At 37.4% G+C, this 17,408-nt stretch overlaps 1 protein-coding gene across 1 annotated transcript in view; it reads right to left on the bottom strand.

Moving 5' to 3' along the window:
• The window catches only part of TECRL (trans-2,3-enoyl-CoA reductase like), a gene marked incomplete at both ends in the record, with an annotated part of 73,579 nt that overhangs the window by 42,394 nt on the left and 13,777 nt on the right, over nucleotides 1-17,408 (bottom strand). Inside the window, one exon of the mRNA XM_080697647.1 lies at nucleotides 7,122-7,173. Coding sequence (XP_080553773.1) covers nucleotides 7,122-7,173 — 52 coding nt within the window. The remainder of the gene's footprint in view (nucleotides 1-7,121; nucleotides 7,174-17,408) is intronic.

The following is a 17,408-nucleotide window of genomic DNA, read 5'->3' as shown; positions in this document are numbered from 1 at the left end:
TTCTTTACACTGTGATAGTTTTATATATTTTTTATTGATTTTTATATTCTCAGCAATTTTGGAAAACACTGGTCGTATATGTTGCTGAATTTCCTTTTTGAAATTGATTTTAGTTGACATATATTTTCTATATTTATAAAATATACTCTAATTTTTTGATCAATGTGTACACTATAGAAAGATTTAATCATGGTAAGTAACCTTTACCTCACCAAATTTTAATTTTTATGACAAAAGTGTTAAAATCAATTTTATCATTTTTGAAATATAAAAATTAACTATGGTCACCATACAGTGTATTAGGTTACTAAAACTGATTTTTTTCATACCAAGAGAAATGTTGGTTCCCTTTTATCAACACCTTGCCTTTCCTCATTATCTGATTTCTGCTTCTGTGAAATTTATATTTTTAATTCAGTGTATAAGTGAGATCATGAAACTCACTTTCTTTACCTAATTTATTTCACCTAGCACAATATCCTCTAGTTCTGTTCATATTGTTTCAAATAATAAGATTCTTTTCTTTTTTAAGCTACATAGGATTCCATTGTGTATGTTTGGTCAATAGATTTAAAGTATCTAAGTAACTTTGAGTATGACCTTTCTAGAAAGTATAAGGAAATGATAGTTTTTAAACAATCATGCTAATGAAAAAACTTTTATGAACAAATAAGGTAATTTATTACTTTTTCTCTCAATAAAAATGTATAATTAATGAAGTCTTTCAAAAGCCCATGGGCTTATTTTTGGGTTATTTACAATGGAATCTACTTAGATGCATTTATGTCTTTCTGAAAATATTCTGAAAAAAAAAAATCCCTGGAAATAGGGAAGAGAAGAGACTAATGCCTCTTCAAGCTATGCCTCTAGACTCCCTTGCTTTTTTATATTACTCATCATAAATTATATCTATAACCATGCTAATGAATGCAATTAAATCAGAAACAACAGCTGCCTAAAAGTAAAAAAAAAATGTTTATTAAAGCTTGAGGCATAGCCTTTAACTTTTGTACTAATGATTTTAGTACTCTTGTTTTTTTGGATTTTTGTTATTGAAAATTTTTTGCAGAATATGATGGACAGTTTTTCTCACTATCCAGGTATTTATCTTCCATTAAATTTTAAATCTCACCCTATTGTTGCATATTTAAATACAAACAAGAAATAAATGATTCTGTTATACATAAAACATCTTTTTATATACATAATGATCTGTCATCTTAAATGCTTAATAAAGACCAGATAGGGCTAAACCAAATCTTTAGGCTTGGGGCTATAAAACATTATCCTCTAATATCATGTTTGTGAAACATTAGCATGTTAAGAAAGATGTATCAAAATAAAACTGGCAGTATACAGTAGCAGGCAGTATACAGTAGCACAATGTTAATCTTCTACCATAATGAAAAAAAAATCATTTATAGATAAAATCACAATTCCAGAATTCAATAATTATTATTTAGTATGATAGCTTTGTTACATATATTTTGACAGGCAAAATATCTAATAATTTGTTTATCAAAGATTTATCAACAAATTTATATCACATAAGTATAGATAATCATCAACACTTATGTAAGCATCTAATAAGGTTAAGTATAAATCAATACAAATTTCACCAGTATTTTAAAGTAGTCATTATGAGATAAATTCATTTTCCAAAGGAAATATTAAGATAAAATAAAATTTTATGATTTACAAAACATTACCAAGTGTCAAAATAAGTTAATAATATGTGATGTAAAATTATTAAGGAATGCATTAGAATATTAAATGAAGAAAAAACTTGAAAATCTGTTTAACTTTAAATGGGTAAAATAAATTTCTCTCTTTTTTTTTTTTTTTTTGCGGTTCTGGGGATGGAACCCAGGGTCAATCAACCTCTGAGCTACAGCACCTGCCCTATTTTTTATTCTTTATTTTGAAACCAGGTCTCACTGAGTTGCAGAGGGCCTCACTAAGTAGCTGAGGCTGTCCGTGAACTGCAATCCTCTGGTCTAAGCCTCCTGAATGCTGGGATTACAAGCGTGCGCCACCAGGACTGGCGATAAAATAAATTTCTAGAATCCTTTCCTAGGTAGGTCTGGTGGTACACGCTTGTAATCTTTCCAGTTACTTGGGAGGCTGAAACAGGAGAATTGCAGATTTGTGGCTAGCCTCAACAACTTAGGCCCTCTACAACTTACTGTGGCCAAGTTTCAAAATGGAAAAAAATAATAAGATTGAGAGTATAGCTCAGAAGTAAAAATGTTCTTGTGTTCAATATCCAGTACCACAAAAAGTGAATAGCTGTTCAATAAAATCCTTTCATGAAACATTTATTTGAAGTTCCCTGAAAATACATCGGATCGATTTCTTAGGTGTGCTACTCTGAGGAAGAGGGGAAGGAGGAATATAATTCAGTAATTTTGTCTTCAGTACTACACTGGTGAGGATTTCTTCAGCAACTAGAGCATCAACACTAATATGTTTTGTTAACTAACCTCAATTTTAAAATCTTTATGTAGTATTTACATTTTTTATGCTGATGCCAACTAGTAAAAGAGTGCTATTGGAGGACCTCTTGACTAAGATTCTAGAACGGCCATTTGTTTCCATATTATTTATGTAATGTAACATGACTGTCACCAAACAAAGAATATCAATAAACTGCCAATTTACCACACTTTTCCATTTAAATTATTGACAAGGTTGACAGTCTCTCTTACTAAAAATACATGAAAAAATATTAAGTTCTATTTGATAAAAATACATTGGATTACTTAAAACATTTTTTTGCCATTTTTCTTCTTTAGTTGCACTTATTTTTCTAACCTCTTTTGGTTGAGAGATAAAGGAATTCTATGCTATTACAAGAGGTTACTTCCAGAATGTCTATAGAATATTCATTACTCTTTACTATATGTAATAAATCCTTCAGCTCTGTTGTCTTTGTCCTGAGTTATTATCTTTTAGACTTTCAAAGTTTAGCATTGTTTATATCCCCAAGCCTTTTGTCAAAGATTTATTTGCATTGCAACTGCCATATGAAATTATGTATCCTTTCAAATTTTTGTAACTAATTCCATTTTCCCTTCTTCTGCTTTCCTTCCAGTGGCATTTTTTTAGGAACTGTAGAGACCAGTATTCTAATAGATAATGACATGCTTCAGAAACAAGTAGTCTATTAGAAACGGTGTTTCATTGAGACTTTTTTATGGTGTTGTCAACAGCAGATAACACATAAGTCATAAACAAAATTATTTAATTTTTTCTTTCAGAATCTTATTTTATGACACAAAATCAATAGATAAGTTACATTTTAACTGCTTATCATTCACAGACTTTTTATTTCAGTTCATATACTAGTAGCACTGTCTACTTAAAAATGGTAAATCATATTAAAATTTTAGTATCAACGTTTCACAATATTTATGCATATGTAGAAAAAAAAACTTGTTATGTTTGATATATGTTCTCACCCTAATCATACTACCACATTTTGTCCTGTTAGTACTGTGAAAGTTTCAATATAGGCTTTGAAAATACCAGTGTTGTTAGAACTTCAAATATCTTTAGTAAAAGCTATATGAACCAGGTGTGGTGGCACACATCTGTCATCCCAGTACTTGAGAGGCTGAGGCAGTAGGATCCAAGGCTATTGGTCAGCCTCAGCAACTTAGTAAGACTCTCAGCAAGCTAGCAAGACCTTTCTCAGCAAGGTTTCACAACAAAATAAAACAAAACAAAATATTCTTGGGAGGTATTGCTTAGAGGAATAATACGCCTGGGTTCTTCCTCCAGTATTAGCCCCCTCGAAAAAGCTATAATATTTGCTGTCCCGGGAATATTGAATATTATTCAATATACTTCAAGTATTTATTGACTTACATACTTTACCCAACTTCGGTTGGGAGATTATAATTAGAACTTTATCTCTGTTAAGCAATTAGTAGTCATGAGTTGCTAATAAAAGTCATCTTGATTTTTAAATTAGATTGGTTTATTTATTTATTTATTTTAATTCAGGTCTGGTGATGGAACCCAGGGGCAAGCCCGGCTGGTTGAAATATTTTAAAATATTGCCGGGCGTGGTGGCGCACGCTTGTAATCCCCGCGCTTGGGAGGTGGAGACAGGAGGATCTCGCAGATTCGAAGCCAGCCGCACTGGCTTAAGAGACCCTGTTTCCAAATAAAAATATATAAAATAGGTCGGGGAGTGTATCCCTAAGGTAGAAGGGCTTCCAGGAACCCCAGTAACACCAAAAAAAGAAGAAATATTTTAAAATATTTTAATAAAGATTGCGCATGGTGAGAAATGTAAATTAAATTATAAATAAAATAAATTGGATAGTTGTAAAATTGGATAACAAAGAAAGTAACATGATTTAGCCATAATATGTGAAAAAATCTATGCATGGACTTTTTGAAAACTGTCCTTAAATTTTAGAAAATATTTACATAGCTTTTTTCATAGTGTTACTTGGAATTATAAAATCCTCTATTACTCAGGTTTTGAAAATAATGTTTAATTATTCTGTGCAAATTTAATGTGAAGATAGGAGTGAATGGGCTCTGATGCACAGAGATTTGTGAGTGAATATTGTGAGAGTTATTCAGAAAGACACTTGAAGATGCGAAGAATAGCATAGATTCCAAGTGCTCTGAGGGATTACATGGTTAGAAATAAAGACTGATAAGGGATTTGCAATAGAGGGGACTACATATATTTTTAAAGCATTACATGAGAAGAACATAAATAAGTAAAACTTTCTTTATGTAAACATAATATATAATTTAATTTTATAGGTATATTTTTTCATAAAATCCATCACTTTCTCCTTTTTCTTAGCAGCTCTCACATTAACTGTGGTTTCCTCTATTTTATTTCTGATAGCTGCAATATCTCTAGGGTAATCTAAAAGATGATTTTCATAACACAGCAGAACAAAAATATTATTAACCTTGCAAGATCATTAAGATACTGACCGTAAGGAAAAAATCCTAACAAGGAAAGCTCTACAATAGAATCAAAATAAATGTAAAAGTGTATAAGCCAGAAAAATGGGAGAGAGGGAGAGACAAAATATAAAGATCAATTGGAAAAGTTGAGAGAATAAGAGAGATGAAAGATAGGTAAGAATTTCTTCTGATGAGCTATGTATTTATTTATAGACTTATTTATTTCTAAATTTACCAATTCTATTCTAACTTCTGGGCTAAAAATTAATGATGACATAAATGTCACAATAAAAATAATTTGGTATTAAAAATTGAAAAATTTGTAAAAATCTGATTACTATACATTTCAAGTATTTGACTATTGTTCTGTATATGTTTATGTATTGGCATGAAAGTTGAATGTTATCTAGCTTAAAACATAATAAAAATATCATCTTGCAAGCTTGTAATCCCCGTGCTTGGGAGGCCGAGACAGGAGGATCGTGCAGGTTCGAAGCCAGCTGCGCTGGCTTAAGAGAACCTGTTTCCATATAAAAATATAAAATAGGTCAGGGAGTGTAGCCCGGAGGTAGAAAGGTTTCCAGGAACCTCAGTACCAAACACACACACACACACACACACACACACACACACACACACACACAATAGCATCTTAATCAACACATAATTTTAAAAATTGCTATTGTCCAAATGTTAGAAATATATTTTAACATCTTTTTTATTTTGATAAATATATAACTAATAATGGAAAATGTATAACTTTTTCAGTTTTAAGTTTTTTTCTGTAATATATTACTAATATGTTACAATATTTATTTACATTTTTCCCTTAAGTAGAAAGAAGTAATTTCTAAATGTCTTATTAATTCAATATAAACGTTATGAAGTCACTTTGATAGTTGGTATAAAACTTTTTTTTAGGGTGAAAAAGGAGAAGTTGATTATACCAGAGTGCACAGAGTTAGAAAAGCTCCTGAGAAACTCTGGTCCCAAACTCTGTTTGAGCTCTCCTTTTATAGAATAAAAGGTGGAAGTAGGCAGAGGGGCTTATAGAAGTCAAAACATGCGGGGCATGGTGGCGCACGCTTGTAATCCCAGCATTCAGGAGGCTGAAACTGGAGGATCGCGGTTCTCTGACAGCCTCAACTACTTAGTGAGGCCTCCGCAACTTAGTGAGACCCGGTTTCAAAATAAAGAATAAAAATAGGGCAGGGGGTGTGGCTCGGAGGTTAAAAGCCCCTGGGTTCCATCCTCAGGCCCCAAAAAAAGAAAATAAATAAATAAATAAATAAATAAATAAATAAATAGTTGAAACACGGTAGTCAGTGAATGGAGGAAAGATGGCAATTCAATTACTAGTTTATTGAGACAAAAATTTTATTTTAAAATAGAAAAAGCATTCCTGAGTAGTGGTGCATAGATCACAGGTTCTAGGCCAGCCTCAGCAATTTAAATCCTCAGCAATTTAGCGCTGGGCAGAGTGGCACACACCTGTAATCCCTGCGCTTGGGAGGCAGAGACAGGAGGATCGCGATAGTTCGGAACCAGCCTTGCTGGCTTAAGAGACCCTGTTTCCAAATAAAATATAAAAATAGGTCTGGGATTGTAGCCTGGAGCTAGAAGGGCTTCCAGGAAACCCAGTACCACCACCAATAATAATAATAATAATAATAATAATAATAATAATAAAAAAATAAATAAATAAATAAACCCTCAGCAATTTAACAAGGCCCTATTTTTTTTAAAAAAATAGAACTGAGGAGATGGGACTGGGGGAAGTGGGAAATTCTCTAGTGAGTATGTTGTTCTTTAACATATCAATGTCAATCAAAGCCAAACATGAGAAGGAGGCTAGAGAATGGGGTAGGAATTGGGTAAGGGCTAACTGAATGATGTGTGTACTTATGTTTCCACCATATATGCTTAATATTTTGCTTAAGTATAAAGAAATAAATAATACTAATTTTAAAATATAAAATCTCCTGTTAGGATAAAAACATTATTTATGAATGAAACACCTTCATGATAAACTAAAATAAAATGTCAAATATTAAGGCATTATACAATTAAATAATTTTTAAGTCAAGAACTAAACATAAAATCATTTCTTACTTCTATGTGAAATATTAGATTCCATAAAAATTGTAATAATATAAATTTTAATTATATGTAAAACTTACATGCTTTATGAAATTTTTGTTTAACATCATGAATAGTTGATGCTTGTGTCACCTGAAAAGAAAAATAAATAGAATGTTTTATAGGAAAAAGTGTTAATATTTCTACAAATTTAAGGAAAGACATTTAAATATGTTAAAGCATAAAATTATTATAAAATACCCATATTTATTTTGTTTAGTTTAATTATTTTTAATTTTTATTTTTTATTGGTACACTATAGTTTCATGTCACAGTGTGGATCATATTGACAATGGCATACATTACACAGTACTTGGTGCCCCCCCCCACTCTTCCCCTATCCCCCCTCCCAACAATGAGTGTCTGATGGGGTGTGTCCATACAGCGCCTAAGGAGATGCAGCCTCTCTGTTATTTGACTTCTTTATGCTTGCCACTCTAATTGGGGTTAGATGGAATCTCAACATAGTTTTGATTTGCATCTCCCTGATGGCTAATGATGTTAAACATGTATTCATGTATCTATTGGCCATTTGTGTCTCTTCTTTTGTGAAGTGTCTATTCATTTCAGTTGCTCATTTCTTGATTGGGTTATTTGTTTTGCTAGTATAGAGTTTGAGCTCTTTCTATAATCTGAATATTAGCCTTCTATTAGAGTGGTGGCTGGTAAAGATCTTCTCCAATTCTGTAGGCTTTCTCTTTAGGTTCTTAATAGTTTCCTTTTATGAGAAGAAATGTTTTAGTTTGATGCAATCCCACTTGTTAATTCTTGCTTTCATTTCCTGTGCTTTGGAGATCTTGTTGAGAAAGTTACTACCTGTGCCTATATATTGGAGAGTTGAGCCTATACCCTCCTCTAATAGCTTCACATTCTCTGGTCTAATTTTCAACTCTTTGATCCATCTTGAGTTGATTCCTGTACAGGGTGAGAGGTAAGGATTTACTTCCATCTTCTACAAATGGATAGCCAGTTCTACCAGCACCATTTGTTGAAAAGCATGTCTTTTCTCCAGTGTATGAGTTTGGCCACTTTGTCAAAGATTGTTTGACTATAGGTATGTGGGTTTGTTTTTGTAACTTTTATTCTGTTCCATTAGTCTGTATGCCTGTTGTTGTGTCAATACCAAGCTCTATTTTACTACTATTGCTCTGTAGTATAATTTAAAGTCAAGGATTGCCATGCCTCCTCCATCGTTTATAAATGCTGAGAATTGGTTTGGCTATTCTGGGTCATTTTTTTCTCCATAAAAAATTAGTGACTGATTTTTCTAGGTCGATGAAGAATGTAATTGGTATTTTGATAGGAATTGCATTGAATCTGTACATCACTTTTGGCTAAATGGCCATTCCGATGCTATTTATTCTGGCTATCCTTGATCAAGGGAGATCTTTTCATCTCCTAAGGTCTTCTTCAATTTCTTTCTTTAATGTTTTATAGTTTTCATTGTACAGGTCTTTTACATCTTTGGTTAAGCTTATTCCTAGGTATTTTATTGGTTTTGATGTTATTGTGAATAGTTTTTTATTTTCAAATCAGCTTGTTGTGTTTTAACTTCATAGAAAAATCCAAAGAGATACATTCATAGATGTGCACAATAATTTTGGGATATTTTCCTCCACATACTCTCACCTTTCCTTCTCTCCCTTCCTCTCTGCCAGTATATTCTAGTGGTCTTGTAGTGATTTATTCATATAGAATTATAACACTATTTGGTCTGTTTCCTTCCTCAAGCCTCCTTTCTTTATTTTATTTTTTTTTATTTTTTCTAAGTGGAACATATTGAAAGTGGTGTACATTTTGATTGTGCTTCGTGCCCTTCTCCCTCCATTTCCCTTCCCCCCTCCCAATAGAGAGTGTCTAGGTTAACTATGTTATATTTATATTGTTATACATATTCGTATGTAGCTCCTCCATTGAACGACCTCAGCTTTCTTCCTCTCCTATCTTTCCATTCAAGCTTTGCTGAGATTTCCTCTCCATCCTCAAGCCTCCTTTCTTCTCTCCCCATCTCTGTCCCCAAATCCTTTTCTAATATCCAAGTGGTCTTATATTCATGAAGTCACTTTTATTTTGTAATTTATCTCTAGCTCCTACATATGAGAGAAAAAAAAGTGACCCTTGATTTTCCAAGTCTGACCGATGTCACTTAGCTGATGTTATCTAACTTCATCCATTCTGTTTCAGATGATGTAATCTTATTTTTACTTATGGTGGAGAAAAACTTTATTTTGTTTTTATTTGTTTATCTGGTAATGAACAAAAGAGGTTAGTTTCATAACTTGCTTGCTATGAATTGTGTTGTTAGAAACATGGATAGACAGGCATGGTGGAGCACGCTTGTAATCCCTGCACTTGGGAGGCAGAGATAGAAGGATCTCGTGGGTTTGAAGCCAGCTGTGCTGGCTTAAGAGACCCTATTTCCAAATTTAAAAAGTATAAAATGGGTCAGGGAGTGTAGACCGGAGGTAGAAGGGTTTCCAGGAACCCCAGTACCACCAAAATAAATAAATAAAAAATAAAAGAAAAAAAGAAAAATGGATATGCATATTTCTTTGGAAATATATAGAGTGGTACATTTGAGTCATATAATGGTTCCATGTTTAATCATTTGAGGAAATGCTATACTAATCTCCATTGTTATAACTATTGTCACAAATTAGAGACATTATTAATAATATTAATAACATAACTTCAAAATATATTATTTATAAATAATAATTACTGTATGTGAGTTAAACTCAATTTTTGTCTTAGAATATATTTTGGAATTTTTTCTTTTCAACATATTCAATTTCTGTTTTCAAAACATGTGTTAAATAATATAACATCTTAATATATGTTATATAAATATAAATAATATATAAATAATATATCATAAGGTACATGCATTTAAAGGGATGCGTGTATGTGGAGTTGCCTCAGGATATGAAATTCATCTATACAGACAATAGAAGGCCATGATTTCATGAAAATATAATGAAACAAAAATCACTGATATACACTCAATATTTATGTGACTAAAACCCCCAATTAAATATTCCAAAGGTTCATTAAAATTTATAAAAAGTACTTTACAGGATTTTTAACTTGATCTATTTTTTGTCCTAACATACTAAAAGTAACTTTTTAAGTGAGAAAAAATGAAATTTTACTAATCTAAACTGGAAAAATTTTGAACATGATACTTCCATCAAAATATCTGGAGCCACCGTAGTACAGTTTGACTTTCTCACTTTGTTAGTTTCAAACTCAGAAACTTAAAGTCCCTGCCACCACTAATATGTCTCATTGACTTATAAAAACTCAGTCAATCTTCAAAACATCTTTTCATGATCACGTTATAAAATATATTTCTTTTTTCTGGATAGGCATAATTTGTTGAAATATATGATAAACATCTGTATATATATTTTTATTGTTTTTAGTATATTAAAATATTTTGTGTCAATTTTTGGAAGGGCTAAATTTAAAAATGAAAAAAGTCTAGCCCATAATTCCCCAGTTCTTATTAATATCGCTCTTAATATTTTATTATATAATAAAAGTATATCAATAAATGCGTTTTGCCATATTCCCCTGCTTAATAATTCTATAAACAGAGGTTTGGTATATTATTCAGAATTTTTTATTTTAATGTAAGGTGTTTATTAATAAAACAAATTTTAAGATTTAAGCCCTGGAGAATGGTTTCAATTCCCATTTGGTTTTTGCTATAGTTAACAAATAGCACTAAACATTCTGTATTTTTTAAATATCTCATATCATTGTTCTTTTCTGGAATATGTTAATAACTATTTTAGAAAGTGGTTTATAAGGCCAGGAATGGTGACACATGCTTGCAATTTCAGCATTTGGGAGGCTGAAACAGGTGAATCACAGTGCGCGGACAGCCTCAGCCTTTTAGTGAGGTCCTTTGCAACTTAGTGAGACCCTGTTTCAAAATAAAGAATAAAAAATAGGGCTGAGGATTAGCTTGGAGGTAGAATTTCCCTGGGTTCCATCTTCAGTACCGCCAAAAATAAATAAATAAATAAATAAATAAATAATCATTTAAAGAGAAGAAAATGTGTAGTATATGCTTCCATATATTACTTTTCATTTTGGTTTTGATTACTCACTGATATTTATGTTATGTTTTATTAAATAGTTTATTTTAGGTCGCGGGTGGGGCACGCCAGCTGGGGCCCGGGTCGCGGGACTTTGGGCCCCGGCCGAAATGCGCATAGCACACCAGACCCCTGGAGAAACCGGCCCCAGTAAGATGCTGGGTTCTGGGCGGGGGTCGGGGGCACGCCAACTGGGGCCCAGGTCGCGGGACTCTGGGCCCCCGGGCCGAACTGCGAGTAGCACTCCAGACCCCTGGAGAAACCGGGCCCAGAACAGAAAAAGATAAAGAAAAATATCGGAGAGGAGATAAGAAAGCCATTATGGATGCCAGGACACTGGAGATGCAGACAAAACTTATCTAAATGCACTGGAACTTATGGAAAAATTCGCCGTGAAAGAGGACTGCTATTTCTCTATATTCTTAAGAATCTCAGACATCACATATAAGGAGAGAGTTTAGCGGAGACCAAGGAGAAATGCGGTGTTGAAAGAGTTTTCCGCAATGGTGGTGGAGACTTGTATTCAGGAGCAGCAGAAACCGAATCTTACCAACTTTATGTTTTTGGAGAAATTACACCAAATGTCGAATGCTACCATCACGCATGCTTAGGAACACTGGACAACATTCAGAGTGGAAAAAGAGCCTGGGAAGGATTTGAAACGGTGGAGGCAGTGGCAATGCCAGTGGCCAATACTCAGGGGAGGCAGAGATCTGATACTTTACACCTGGAACCTTTGAAATAATAACCACAGAGACAGTGATCGGAACCTGCTGAGGGGTTAGGCGGGCACCGGGGCCAGTGGCCGACATCGGAACTTGCTGTGAGGCAAGGCCACTACTGAGGCTTCTGTGGCCGAGATTGGAACCTGCAGAGGGGTTAGACCGATGCTGGGGCCAGTGAGGCCGGCATTGGAGCCTGCCATGAGGCAAGGCTTGTGCTAGGGCCTCTGAGGTCGGGTCCGGAACTTGCTGAGGGGTTAGGCCGGTGCTGGGGTCAGTGAGGCCGGCATCGGAGCCTGCCTTGAGGCAAGGCTGGTACTGAGGCCTCCATGGCCAGGATAAGAGCCTGCTGAGGGGTTAGGCTGGTGCTGGGGCCAGTGAGGCCGGCATCGGAGCCTGCCGTGAGGCATGACCAGTGCTGGGGCCTCCGAGGCCGGGATCGGAGCCTGCTGAGGGGTTAGGCCGGTGCTGGGGCCAGTGAGGCCGGCATTGGAGTCTGCCTTGAGGCAAGGCCGGTACTGGGGCTTCGAGGCCAGGATAAGAGACTGCTGAGGGGTTAGACTGGTGCTGGGGCCAGCGAGGCTGGCATTGGAGCCTGCCGTGAGGCATGACCAGTGCTGGGGTCTCCAAGGCCGGGATAAGAGCCTGCTGAGGGGTTAGGCCGGTGCTGGGGCCAGTGAGGCCGGCATCGGAGCCTGCCGTGAGGCATGACCAGTGCTGGGGCCTCCGAGGCCGGGATCGGAGCCTGCCGAGGGGTTAGGCCGGTGCTGGGGCCAGCGAGGCCGGCATCGGAGCCTGCCTTGAGGCAAGGCCAGTACTGGGGCCTCGAGGCCAGGATAAGAGCCTGCCGAGGGGTTAGGCCAGTGCTGGGGCCAGCGAGGCCGGCATCAGAGCCTGCCTTGAGGCATGACCAGTGCTGGGGCTTCCAAGGCCGGGATCGGAGCCTGCCGAGGGGTTAGGCCGGTGCTGGGACCAGCGAGGCCGGCATCGGAGCCTGCCATGAGGCATGACCAGTGCTGGGGCCTCCGAGGCCGGGATCGGAGCCTGCCGAGGGGTTAGGCTGGTGCTGGGGCCAGTGAGGCCGGCATTGGAGCCTGCCTTGAGGCAAGGCCGGTACTGGGGCCTCGAGGCCAGGATAAGAGCCTGCTGAGGGGTTAGGCTGGTGCTGGGGCCTCCGAGGCCTGGATATGAGCCTGCCAAGGGGTTAGGCCGGTGCTGGGGCCAGCGAGGCCGGCATCGGAGTCTGCCTTGAGGCAAGGCCAGTACTGGGGCCTCGAGGCCAGGATAAGAGCCTGCCGAGGGGTTAGGCCAGTGCTGGGGCCAGCGAGGCCGGCATCGGAGCCTACCGTGAGGCATGACCAGTGCTGGGGTCTCCGAGGCCGGGATAAGAGCCTGCCGAGGGGTTAGGCCGGTGCTGGGGCCAGCGAGGCCGGCATCGGAGCCTGCCTTGAGGCAAGGCCGGTACTGGGGCCTCCGAGGCCAGGATAAGAGCCTGCCGAGGGGTTAGGAAGGTGCTTGGGCCAGCAAGGCCGGCATCGGAGCCTGCCGTGAAGTAAGGCTGATACTGGGGCCTCCTCGGCCAGGATAAGAGCCTGCTGAGGGGTTAGGCTGGTCCTGGAGCCAGTGAGGCCGGCATCGCAGCCTGCCGTGAGGCATGGCCGGTGCTGGGACCTCCGAGGCCAGTATAGGAGCCGGCCGAGGGGTTAGGCCGGTGCTGGGGCCAGCGAGGCTGGCACCGGAGCCTGCCATGAGGCAAGGCTGGTACTGGGGCCTCCGAGCCCGGGATTGGAACCTGCTGAGGGTTGAGGCCGATGCTGGGGCCAGCGAGGCTGGTATCGGAGCCTGCCGTGAGGCCAGGCCGGTACTGGGGCTTCCGAGGCCAGGATAACAACCTGCCAAAGGGCTAGACTGGTGCTGGGGCCAGCAAGGCCGGCATCGGAGCCTGCCGTGAGGCGAGGCCAGCATCGGAGCCTGCCGTGAGACATGGCCAGTGCTGGGGCCTCCTAACCCGGGAACGGAACCCACCGAGGGGTTAGGCCGGTGCTGGGGCCAGCGAGGCCGGCACTGGAGCCTGCCATGAGGCAAGGCTGGTACTGAGGCCTCCGAGCCCGGGATTGGAGCCTGCTGAGGGGTGAGGCCGATGTTGGGGCCAGCAAGGCCGGCATTGGAGCCTGCCGTGAGGCAAGGCCACTCCTGCGGCCTCCAAGGCCAGGACCAAAGCCAGCTTAGGGGTTAGACCGGTGCAGGGGCCAGCGAGACTAGACCTGGGGCCTCCCATGAGGCAAGGCCGCTGCTTGAGCCAGCGAGGTCTGGATCAGTCCACTGAGTAGCCAGGCCACTACTGGGACCATCAAGAGTGGGATCGGTACTTGCAACGCAGCATGCACAGAGAAATATCACAGAAAATATAAATCAGACGCTTCTCTTAATCAGCAATAACTAGGAGGAAAAGGGCAACAGGAAGAGGTTGAGCTATAGAAAGGGCCCTATAGTGAAGCAACTAATGTGACCAATCAGAGGGTATGTAATACTGGAGGACTGAGCCTCTTTAAAACGCAGGAGGTACATAAACAAATGTATCAAAGTAAATCACCAAAGAAGTGTGCGATGGAGGGAGGGGGAGGGAATGGGATGGGGGCTGGAGGAGGGCTAATTGGATGATGTGTGCTTGTATATCCTCTCAAGTCTTGTACTCCAATGTGATTGATATATTACTACAATGCACCAATTTAAAAAATAAATTAATAAAAAAAATAAATAAATAGTTTATTTTAATGGTGCCCATTATTTTTTCTCAACATTACTTATTCAATTAAATGTCATTTTTATATGTCACTTTCTATGACAGGTTAGTCTGGAGCCTGTACACCATATCAAGAGTAACAAATATTTGTTCATTAATTATTTCAAGGACCAAGAAATTTATTTTGTGTGTGCATGTGGCACTGGGGATTAAGCTCAGGGACAGTCTAACTCCGAGCTACACTCCAGCACTTTTTTTTTTCTAATTTTTAAACAGGGTCTGTTTAAGTTGCTAAGGCTGGACTTTATCCATTGATCCGCCTGTGTTAGCACATTATCCTGTTTTTATGTGCCCCTTACTCAATAACTAAAGATCTTGAAACCAATGACCTAGTGAAAGCAGATTGTGTTTTGATAAATAGCATTCTTCATAGTATATAAAAGAATTTTGCTTTTGCATAATCAAAAATACAAATGATTTTTGGCTAATACAAAAATCATACATAAACAGTATGAAACTGAATTTCCTTAATTATAAGGCAAAATACTTCTTAAGTATATCTCTACAGGGATGTTGTATGTTTTTCTTTTAACTATAATAATAATTTAAATGAAAATCTTTTAATTTAACATAATTTTTCCTCTCAAATTTGCATGTCTTTAAACTTAAAATTATGTTTACCTGAAAGAAACCTACTTGTAGAATAGTATTGTACTGCCAACTTTTAACAGTGTCAATAGTATTCTTAAAAAGTGTTTTAATATTCCATTTGACTTTCACGTTAGAAAAGTGCTGATTTGAATTAATCTGTGGAGCTGCCCTACCTAGAGTACTTTTAGACAAAAACATCAGAAAACATTAACCACTAAATGATTTAGACACCTACTCAATTAGCCACAAGACTGTGCTTATCTGCTCTTTCAGTCCTTTAGTTGCACTCAGAGCACAAAGAGAAGAACTATGATAATTAGCAGAGCACATAAGACTCTCTGATTGCTAAATTGATGTCCCAGTGGCTTCATCAGGGAGCTTATTCATGATAACTTCTACTTTTTAGACAGTTTTTGGCATCTTAAAAAGGACAAACTATCATAGTAATTTATTCATTTTCATAAATCAAAATTAATTGCACAAATGGGACGAATGAGTATTTCTCCATTGGAAACCCTGAAACTGTCTTTATTAATGTTTCTTTTTACGACAGAAGACATTCATCTTAAAATAATAAGTAGGTAGGAAAAATGGTGTGTGGTAGTTGAAACAAAATTCACTTCTAAATTTTAATTGATCATATTTGAGGTTTGGCTTATTATTGCTTTACCCAATATTTAAGTTCAAGGACAAAGAATAAACATTACACATTCAAGAAATTAATCATGGATCTTATTGAACTTGTATTTAGGGCTTAGTCTGGTTTACAGAAAACTTTTCTTGTACTGAGAGCAGGAAGGGCCCTGATTATCCACTAAGGTTTTCTTCCTAATATGAGCTACTTTAAAAAAGAAAATGTTTCCACCAATGACCAGGTTCAGGAGCTGCTGTTTCCTCCAAATTTTCCAGCAACCCTGCATGCCTAATAAGTCTGAACTTGAATAATATATGGCATTTCTTGGGTAGCAGTAGTGAGCATTCTGACCATCTTTCATAAATAAAGTACAAACATACCCAAAATATATGAGCCAATGGCTCATCAAATGCAAAAGTCACTACAGAGAGCAAGGAACTTACATGATGTGCAGAAATCCTGGCATTGTGTGCAGCAGTGGGTTGTGAGTCTATGTGATCCTGCCCGTGTGTGTGTGTGTGTGTGTGTGTATTTCTTCATTAGAGAGCTAGTGTAGGAACCCTTACCTGAGCCTTGCCTCCCTTAAGCTCCAAGCAAGCTTCATTCTGTTGATATTCTCTCTTCATTACTTCTATTTTGAATTGAACAAAATAACCTGAGACTGAGCTGGCAATTCTAATCGCTTGCACCAGTATTATATTTACTTTATAAAATTATATTTTCTCCAATTTCTCAAGAACTTCTAAAATAATATAATGTCTATAAAATACTCTTGTTCTGATTAGAGGACTAGAAGTTAAGTGGTAGTAAAAATAATGGCAAAGAAATTCATTTGAAAGAGGAATTTCAATATATAATCCAGAAATTGTCAGTCAACATTGTGAAGAAAAATATATATTCAAAATTAAACTTACAGAAAGAAGCATGAGAAGATAAATTGAATGTAAATATTAGGTGTAGAAGTAAAAATGCACACAAAAGCACACACACACACACACACACGCAACTACAAAAGACCGAGTTCAATGTTGAAAGACTATTTTCATACAAATACATTGTATGAAAATATATATTGTACATAAATTTACATATATATGAACATTATCTACATCTAGTACACATAAAATACATTTCTATTACATTATATATTTATACATATATATTATATATAAAGGTTAAAATGTGTAGTTTATTACCCTGATGATGTAGGGTAACACCCATTCTAAGATATGCAACCTCTTTCTTAGTTTTCTAAAAATGGGATTTACCTACTTGTTTAAAAATCAGAATTTTAGCATATGCAATTTCTGTAACCATCTTCCTAACTATACGTCTTCTGTTTTAGAAATAAGAATAATTTAAGTGGTTCCTGAAAATTGAAAATGTATGGCAAATTAGTGTATTTTAGCAAATATTTGTTACTATCCTAAGCATTTTATCTTTAGGAAGAGATACTGCCTGGGGTTGAACTA

This window comes from Muscardinus avellanarius, assembly GCF_963383645.1.
Source record: "Muscardinus avellanarius genome assembly, chromosome: 6".
NCBI classification, from domain to species: Eukaryota; Metazoa; Chordata; class Mammalia; order Rodentia; family Gliridae; genus Muscardinus; species Muscardinus avellanarius.
Note: the sequence above shows the minus strand (reverse complement) of the source record. Positions and strands in the feature narration are given on the sequence as shown.